The sequence below is a fragment of the Propithecus coquereli genome, unplaced genomic scaffold (genome assembly GCF_000956105.1).
Source record: "Propithecus coquereli isolate 6110/MARCELLA unplaced genomic scaffold, Pcoq_1.0 Scaffold110, whole genome shotgun sequence".
NCBI classification, from domain to species: Eukaryota; Metazoa; Chordata; class Mammalia; order Primates; family Indriidae; genus Propithecus; species Propithecus coquereli.
In genome coordinates, this window is record NW_012134970.1 from 1,694,631 (window position 1) to 1,704,486 (window position 9,856).

Genomic DNA, 9,856 nt, shown 5'->3' on the forward strand with positions numbered 1-9,856 from the left:
AGGATAAAGGAAGTTTGGGGTGGTTGGCTGATTGAGTGATTGTACTCTTTCTAAGTATTTATAGCTTATCCGTCTCCTGATGGTTCCTTGGACTTCTAGCAGGCACGTGTCCCATTGTTGTTAAGCAAAGCCTGGTATGTATGTTTGACAAGTTAGCAGCGTGGCAGCTCAGCTTGCTCCCCAGCCCAGCCACAGTCTCAGGGATTGTTTGGTTTGGCAGCTGGCCAGCGCTCTGCTATAAGATGCATTTCCTTGACAGGACAAAGTGTAGAGCCGCATTAGCTGCAAAGTTTACAAAGGTTAGCCAAACACACACAATAAATATTAATAAACAAAAAAGGCCCACCCACCTTTGACTTTGAATTCTATTTCTTCATTCCGTGTTTTAGAATCCCTGTAGTGTTTGATTAATAACCAGTCTTAGGGTAATTGAGCCTTAAGTATCCTTTGCCTAAGTCAGACTTCTCACAGGCCTCTCATTGGCTGCTTTGGTGACTCATCGCCACAGAGGATGGAGCTCTGGAATTACTGTTTAGATCAAGGGGTCTTATTTGCCTCTCCCTGCTTCTATGTGGAAGGAGGGTAAATGTGCTTCTCCCTAAGAGCTTATACTAACCAGCCGTGTGTGTGTCTAAGAGATCTGGAGGGTAAAGGATGTGAACAGGAATAGAGGCATAGTGCCCGCCCTTGAACTCCCTGGAAAGCAATTGGACCTTGGTCTGTTGGCCTGGGCACTTGCCTCTCTCTAACATTTACACCCTCACCATAGAGAGAGAGAGTAACAGTAACCTGCTGCCCCTGGAAACTGCCTATTTGGCTGGGTGTGTTGGAATTTATCAGGCCTACATTGTGGATCTTTTCCAATTCTGCACCCTGCTCACTTGAAAACATATTTGAGAAAAAATAATCTTAGACTGCTTAGCCAGACCTCTAGAGAACCAAGAAAGAGAAATAATTTTAATACTATGTCCTTAAGATAGTCCTGGGGCCATTTGTGGATGGCTGAGATTTCTGAAAGCCCTTGAAACCCCTCTTATTGTCTTCTCATGATCTCTGGTTCCTGCACATTCTCACTCTAGGACCACATCAGCAGGGAACTAACCTTGCTGCATTTGTAGGATACCTGAGTATAATAATGATATGAGGAAATCAAATTATTCCACATGGAAGAATAATGATTTTAACTTGAAAATTGTCTCCAGTTCTACCTAGCAAAGCAATCCATTTAGGCATGAGTGAACTGTAGCTTTTAATTCATTCCTTCAGCAAACATTTGTTGAGCACTAGACACTAATCAAGGTACTTGGGATGCATTGCCAAACAAAACTGACTGAGATCTCTGCCCACGGGACATATGTTCTAGTGGGGGAGGCAGACAATTAGTGCCATTAATAAACAAATTATGTATTTTGTTAAAAGGTGATACATGCCATTAAAAAAGAAAAAGAGCGACAGAGAAAGGGGAGTTCTGGGGCACAATTTTAAATTAGGTGGTCTGAGTAGCAATGACATTTACGCAAAGACTTGAAGAGATGAGTCTTGGCTCGGATGAACTTATTCTAGATAGGGTTACATAAACATGACTTTATGAAGTTATGTTTGTGACTCTCCTCATGTTTCCATATACCTGGCTGTGACCATCTGGGAATTTCCAGTGGTGTAGGCTTGGTTCTCAAATTAGTCTCAGTGGTGGAGTACCTGGAAGTCAGGCTGCGCTTTGTAGACCGTGAGCTTATTCCTGTCTTACCAACCAGGAGCAGTTTTATTAGGAGAAAATGTGACTTTTATACGCATGTATTATAAAGTATGTTTTACAAACATATATACAAAACAACAACCAGAAAAACCCAAACTATCAAATTAAATATAATTTATAATTTTCTGGTTTTTCTGTTTATATTTATTCACTGTTGTATCTCTTTTATCATCTTTTAGCACTTGCTAGCAGACATTGGGTAGCAGGCACCAGAGAGCAGAGGAAAATTGTGGAAAGAAAACCTAAAATTATGAAAACCTGCCCTTTTAACTTAATTTTCTCCCGACCAACAGAGAAAACACAGCCACTCTGATTTGATTTTCTTTGTGGAACATCTCAATCCTCTTCAGCAATGTGTAGCTTAAAAACTATTTTTGTAGAGTATTGTCAGATATGAATTAGAAGTCTTGCAAACTCTTTTCAGCTTTCTCCTTAGTTCTTCTGGAATGTCAGAGAAGGATCTGTAGCCATTTAACTATATGCATATTTTTTGCAGGTCAGATAGGAGTCAGAATTTCTATCAAAAGGGATCTCAGAGATTCCTAGATAATCTGTTTAACAAAAGAGTGGGATGATTTGAGACAAGGAACCAAAGAAATTAAGCCCAAGGTAGATTTAAGAGATAGAAGTTATATCGTTTTTCCCTTAGTCCCTGTACGTAGTTTGGCAAGTGATAGATTGTTAAGAAACGGTGAATTAATGTTTCTATTCATCCCTTGCTCTATCAGAATGAGTACATGGTGTTTCCGCTTACCAATGTTAGCTTCATCTTTTTTCTCTTTAATTCTATCCATGCTATCCCTTCCACCTCTACCCTCTTACTGCAGACAAAAATTAAAAACAGGTTGTAGTTCTTATGGTTCTTTTTGACCCCAAAGCACCACTTATTTTCCTCGCCAGTAATGAATTCAGAGGATCATAACTTCCAGTGAACCTTCTCTTTCTTAAACAGCTTTGCATTCAGGTTAACCTCAAGTCTTTGTATTCTTATCTCTGTGTTACTTCTGCTATTGTCCTGCCGTTTTATCTCAGAGATAGGAAGGGATTATTAAATGCCTACAAATGTGTGTTTTTTCTGAAAAAGCTTTATGAGATTTGGATCTTTGTGAACTAAAAACAATAACCACCTGGCCTCAATCTGCTGTCCAGAGGGACATATTTAATGTGTGTAAAAGCATGAAATACTGAGATCTAAATCTGCTTCAGTGGTAAGCGTAACTGAGTGATGTGCATTCAGCATTCCATGATGCCAGCCTCATGGTAATGGAGCTGGGAAGTCTAACCATTGTGGTTTCAAGGCTGTCAGGAAAGGGGGGTAATGGCAGGAAGGGAACATCTTTTTTACTTTTATAGAGTATCACACAGATAATAAGTGATGGAACAGAACTTAACCTCAGGAGCACAACTTCATGGTTTAGAAGAAAATGTCCTTAAAGTTATAGGTAACCATCAGGATGATAGTTGATTTACTAAACTAGCCATCACAGTAACAGCAGATTTTTTTCCACCTTATTTGGCCTCTTTAGTTGACCACTATGTCTTTCCTTTTCAGAGTGTTGTCCGCTGCCTGTGGCATCCAAAGCTGAACCAGATCATGGTTGGAACTGGAAACGGATTGGCTAAAGTCTATTATGACCCCAACAAGAGTCAGAGGTATTTCATAAGTATTGCCTGTTTTAGATGGATGACAACAACTGGGGGGAGGGCTTTTTTCACCCCTGCTTTTATTTATTTTTCCCCCTTTGATGGGGATCCACCCTTTTAGAAAATGCAGCTGGCATAGAGTAAAGCCTCAAACTCCTAGGATTGTGCTTTAAAGAGGATTTAGATATCACCCTTGATCTGTACTGAATTCAAAGTGAAAGTTTCCTGGGGATTTGCAGTTCTTTAGCTGAAATGTTGAGTGCAAGGGGGAAAAAGTACTGCCCACTTTGCATACCACCCTGGACAGTGGCATTAGCAGTGATGCATGTAAGGGATTAACAAAGCAGGGATCTCACCACTTAGAGGAAATGGAAACGGCTTATCCATTTTGTTTCTTCTTTTTGGCTTTTAGCGGTTACTGATTTGGATGTTTGGCAAGGTTATTCTCTGCCAGCAGAAAGGGACAGCAAAAATAACTTCCCTCTTAACCCCCATGCCCACCCCAAGTGTCAAACTTCAGTATACCAATGTGTTTCAAAGGTCTGAAACTTCACTAGAAGCTCAATCAGTTCCTTAGTTATTTCCGTTTTCCTTGGCACAAAGGTGGACCCGTGTCACCACCCAAAAAAGGATGGCTTTGTTTCTCTCTCTTAAAGTATAACAATTGATTTAATGTTTAGAGTAAGCACTGGTTAGCGAGTATTAAAATTCACATATTAAATTCACTGGGCTCCCATATAAATCTGTTTGGAAGGTCCTATGTCCTTTCTGAGGAAAGGAAAGCCATTCTCTGTTAATGAATATTCATTCACCATAATTTTGCTCTGAATAAAAGCAGACAGCCCTCTCTTCCTTCAGAGTGTCCTAGACTAGGGTTGGAACCCTTGCCCTATAAAATAAAGTATATATTATGGTATTTAAGAACAAATAGGATTTTGTTTTTTAACACAGAAATTGAAAGTGCTAATGTAATTAGGATGAGAAGGAGTCTTTTTCACTTGAGAAAATGATTAACCTCATTTGTTACCACCCATTTAGAAGGCACTCTCTTTGAAATCTTAAAGAAATTTGCATATTTATATCTGCTTCTCTTGAAAGCGATAGCTCAGTATTGCTAAGGAGAGGTGAAATGTCCTAAGTACACTTTTTGTTAACCCCACGAATTCTTGAGCAGTAGCCCCTTGGCAATGCTGTCAAGCTAAGTCAGTTCCAGACACTTGTTCTCTTGTATTTTGAGATGTGGACATATGCCACTTGGGGTGTAGACCACCCAAGTTGCTTTCATCTGGAACATAAACTAAAACTTGAACCCTGGGACCTGTAGGCTGAAATGGTTAGTTAATTTGATTAATATTTCTTTAAGATCTTAAATTTTTAAGTTATTTCTATAGATTTTTTTAGCTTATGTCCTGTTACCCTGTTACCCCTCCAGCCCTTGTGCTTGGTAGCAACCACTGACTGACAGACTTGCTTTTCTGTAAGTTTAATCCCTTGTCACTGAGGCCCCATCTGTTGCTATCGCTCAGAAAGTCAAAGACTTCACTAGACAGAGTATGTGCAGAGTAATTTCCTGAAAGTATCTAATGCTTTTGACATAGACTCTCTGTTTCTAAGACCAAATAAAGAAAATAATTTGCTTTTACCTCTTTAGAGGAGCAAAATTATGTGTGGTTAAAACCCAGCGGAAGGCGAAACAAGCCGAGACTCTAACCCAGGACTACATCATCACACGTAAGTTGTTAGCATGTGTCTCAATCATACATCTCTCTTCTACTCTCATGTGGTATTGATTGCACGGTTTTCGAGACAGAAAAAGCCCTCAGAGTTTAGGCATGTATTACAAAATCTCCCATTCATGTGGATGGACTACGAGTCATGTAGCAGCTAACCCTGTTAGCTTCTGTGACTCATCACAGGGACAGGGTTATTTCATGTAACTTTCAGCCCAAAAGGGAAAAGCTTATTTGAGCGTAATGCATTACACTACAGCAGCCTTTTAAAGAATAACAGTCTGTTCTAAGAATAAACAAGGAGTGCTGGTCTTGGAATCAGGAGGCCTGGGTTTGTCCAGTTCCACCTCTGGCTGGCAGTGTGATGTTGAACAACTGAACTTCATCAGGAGAGTGAGGAGACTAGCTGAAGGGTCCCCTTCAGCTCCCTCTGAAATTCTGTGAGCATGTGCTAGACTGGTCCAGAGGCATTTATATAAAATTTACTACCTGAGGTATGAGCAGAAAGCTTCCTAGGGCAGAGTGGCTCCTCTCACATTTGTCACACAACTTCATTAATCTGACAGATCTGTGTTCTCAGAGCTGCCATCCCAAACCTGCAACAGGTGACAGCTAGGAGGGAAATCTCGGATGCAGTAGCAATTGTCATTAGCAGATGACCCTGTAGACTTTATCAGTGAATTAGTATAAAGACCAGGGGGCGCTGTACTGCTGGGTTTTCTCCCTGGTGGTGGGGCTCATGTAAGACCAAGTCCCTTGGAGCTTATGATCAGTAAAGAGATCCCATGACACTTTTTGCAAGAGTAGAAGTGTTAAAGTCGGTGTCATAACCAGTCTAGCTCATGTAATTACACGCGGCCTACTTAAATTCCTCCAGTCGTTTGAAGTGAAAAGCTATTTTTCCCCCTCCTAAAAATACCGTTGTGTTGTGTTGCCCGATAGAGTGACGGGTGGCTGCGTTTTTCAGCTCCCTGACTCAAGGCAGGCATGTTTTATGGGTGAGTGACATGGTCTGGCCCCAGTTGGCAGTAGGGGTAGAGGGTAGGAGGGGATACTGAAAGAATTTTTGAGGAGTGATAGATATTTCATTCATATTATAAATACCCAGTAAGCCTTTACCTCTCTTCTCCTGGTCCCCTGGAAAAAGTTTCTCTTTTAAAAGAGATTTTAATCTGCATGTAAGGGTTGAAAGAAATTGTACTGGTACTTTTTGGGGGCAAGGAAAAGACAGTTATTTAATACTTTACCCTTTTCCCTCTCCCGCAGAATATTATACTGTTTCCCTTATAACTTTGTATACTCTTTTATTCTCTGAAATTTGATTTTGACACTGAGTAAAGGACAACAGCAATTGAACAAATGTCATTCTGGGTTTTATTCTCTTGTTTTGTCCACCATATAGAAAGAGGGACAAGGCCCCATCAAGTCCCCACGCCAGGAGATGTAGGCACCCCTTGTATGCGCGGCAACCTTTATCCCAGTTTCAGCTTCTCCCTTCCGGTTACTCAGTGTTGTCAACTCCTCCTGAGAGGTGGTCACATTTCAGAAATGTGTGAAGTGATTCCAGTGTTTATGAGGCATCTGAGGAAACTTCAGGGCTGACAGCAAGCTGCTGGTATTGTTCACATTTGGGTCCTCAAAGAAAAAGTAAGAGGCAGTCCCAATAAGAGTTTCTTTTCAAAACCACAGAAATTAAGTTTTAACTGCTACTCATGGTCTAGGAGATGGGGCTCCTCACCAATGTTTCCGTGACAGTATCTGACAGTATTTCCTGAGTGCCATTCATTAGCTGCCAGGAGAGGTGAACAATGAATCTGGTCTCAGACAAAATTGGCTAATTGGTTACAGTAAGACTGCCTTTTATTATTAGATGAAGGCTGTCATTATGACTTCCATTTCATCTTTCGGTTAGTCATGCTTTAGCTCTGTTTTTGGATGGAAGGGTTATTATTATAATGAAATTTTTCAAATGTGACTTCTTGCAGCTCATGCCTTGCCTATGTTCCGTGAGCCCCGCCAACGGAGTACAAGGAAACAGCTGGAGAAGGACAGGCTGGATCCCCTGAAGTCGCACAAACCTGAACCTCCTGTAGCAGGCCCAGGTGACTGTGATCTAGCTAGTGACCTGCAAAGGCGGTTGAGGGACAGGATCGGGTAACTGATATAGAATTGGGAGGATCTTCTGGGCCTGGATGCTTCTTTGTCTTCAGAGACATTTTACTAGATAGTGGTTTTCAAAGTTTTGTTTTTTAGCCACAGGACTTTAAAGATCTGATGCAGAACCCCAGTGCATAAAACTGATAAAAATGTAGCTGCTATGCTGAAGTAGGGAGGAAGCCTGGAGCTCTTTCTGCTGAGTCTCTAACTTGAGCCCTTGTAGGTGACCTCAGTGGCACTCAGGGGCTCCTTGGAACCCAGTGTTAAAACCACTGCTCTCAATATTGGCTTAATATATAACACTGGGCACTCTGACCAGAATCCTGGCTAGATTAGGTTTCACACAAGGCACAAAGTGGCTATCCATTTAATTTTGTGTTAATAAAATGGAGCTGCCCGTATCACTAGAATAAAATGAATAAAAGTCCTTAGAGTTTTTAAGAAATAGGTACCAGAAGAAAGGAAGGCAGCACTGGCTATAGTGCAGCACGTACCTGTTTCTGTTTTCACCTGTGTGGTTTCCGTTTGTCCTAGGCCCCCAAGCCTGTGGTTTTGGACTTGTTCATTCATCTGAGCCTGAGTTTTGGACCTGCATCTATTTGGCCTGCTCTTTCGACATTGAAAATATCTCACATATTGATCTCAATTATTTTTTTTCATTTTCTCTGCCACTATCCTAATCAAACTTCCTAAATAATGTTCTTGCCTGAATTATTGTGAACTCTTCTAACTCAGCACCTTATCTCAAGTCACTCCTTCTCCCCAACGCCCCCTCCATTCATCTCAAACACAGCTTTCATCTCTAACTTCTCTAGTGTTCACGTTGCTACTGCCCCAGAACCTTCACAAAGCTTCCCACTGTCCAGTTGTATTTTCAGAGATTCAAGATTTTCTACAACCTGACACTAACCTACCTTTGTAGCTTTACACCTCACTTCTGTTCTACTCTGACCTTGTGATATGACTGCCGATTCACTCCTGTCCCCAAATACCGCCTGGACTCTTTCTGCATTTTTGTACTTAACCCATTCTGCTCATTGGACATAACCTTCTCTACCTCTTAAGCTTTCCCAAATTGGATCCATCTCTTTCATAAAGACCTGCTCGACCACCTCAGCCTGAAGTTCTGTGTTCTTCCTCTAAGTGCTATAATAGTTACTGGCCACACAAATTCTCTGGCAGTCAATTATTTCCTGCTGTATTTAGTTTCTTCTTATCTTGATTTGGGAAATTAATTGTTTAGTGTTATTTGGCTTTTCTTATGTTTATTTTATCATCCTAAAAAGTCATACTTTTTTTTTTTTCAGTACCAGGCACCATTCTAGCTGCTAGAGAGTCAGCAGGGAACAAATCCCTGCCCTTAAGGCACTTCCTGTCTACTAGGGCAATTACAGTACAGTAAAGTAATATGGATCAGTGTGTTCAACTTGTTTGTTTTCCTCATAATATCCAGCAAAGTATCTATAAGGTACTTGGAAGATGGCAAGCCCTAAGATATGTTTGTTTAAAACTAAAATAGCGTCTAATGGTATTGGTTATTTTTATTCGTTGAATTTCAAATGTTCATGCCGGAGGAATTTTTTTAAGGCATGTATTATTAATACATGACAAATTATTTGTAATTTTTTTCTACATTGGTATCATTCTATAAATTAAGCAAATGGGACATAACAACAAAAAAAACTCTCTACCTATTTAAAATCTTACGGGGTAGTTGAGGTTTGGTGGCCTCTTTGGTTCTGATTATCATAATGAAAGCTGACAGGCAGGTACTCAAAAACTCTTGCAGTTTGTGCTCAGATAAGTGCAGTGTACACAGTATGCCTTGTGTTCAGTTTCTGATGTGTTCAGTTTCTAATTTGATTTTTTTTCCTTTTGAAATAGGTCGTGGTGGCCGAGTTGGAACCCATGGGGGCACTCTGTCATCATACATTGTGAAGAACATTGCTTTGGACAAGACTGATGACAGTAACCCCCGGGAAGCCATTTTGCGTCATGCCAAAGCAGCGGAAGACAATCCATATTGGGTTTCTCCAGCATATTCCAAGTAAGAACATAGCTTTTTAAAATAGAAAAAGCGTTATGTTTAATGAATTGGGAAGGACATAAGAGTGGTATTTTGGGGATCTAACTTCTCCATTTCTTATTTCATACTTGAGCATGAAAAATAGGCTGGCTACTAATAGCCTTGAAGCCTAGGCATTTGTTTATATTGTAAGACTCTAAAATAGTGATTTTTAAAACTAAGCCAGTTCCATCAGAGTTATAGCCTAGTATAAACCATTACGTGAATCCCATCCTGCCTATAATTAAAACAAACAAACAAAAAAAAATCACTACCGATGTGCAATATCTTAGTTGAGGAGGATTAAAAGCAAACGAAGGGGAGTAGTTTGTAGTTCTGATATTTATAGAGCTGTGTATGTAAGTAACACTGCAGAATAGATCCTGCCTGCTCAGATTCCCTAAGGTAGCTTAACATGGGAGAACAGGTAGTGGTTCTTAAAGCTGCTAAACCAGCTACATTTTACACTAAAGAAAGGTACTATTGTAGAATTTTCAGTTTTTA

General features: G+C 40.4%; 1 protein-coding gene across 1 annotated transcript in view; it reads left to right on the forward strand.

Moving 5' to 3' along the window:
* The window catches only part of WDR70 (WD repeat domain 70), a 315,052-nt gene that overhangs the window by 282,602 nt on the left and 22,594 nt on the right, over positions 1-9,856 (forward strand). The window contains exons 13-16 of the mRNA XM_012649467.1: positions 3,309-3,409; positions 5,052-5,131; positions 7,116-7,232; positions 9,172-9,334. Of these exons, the coding sequence (XP_012504921.1) occupies positions 3,309-3,409; positions 5,052-5,131; positions 7,116-7,232; positions 9,172-9,334 (461 nt within the window). The remainder of the gene's footprint in view (positions 1-3,308; positions 3,410-5,051; positions 5,132-7,115; positions 7,233-9,171; positions 9,335-9,856) is intronic.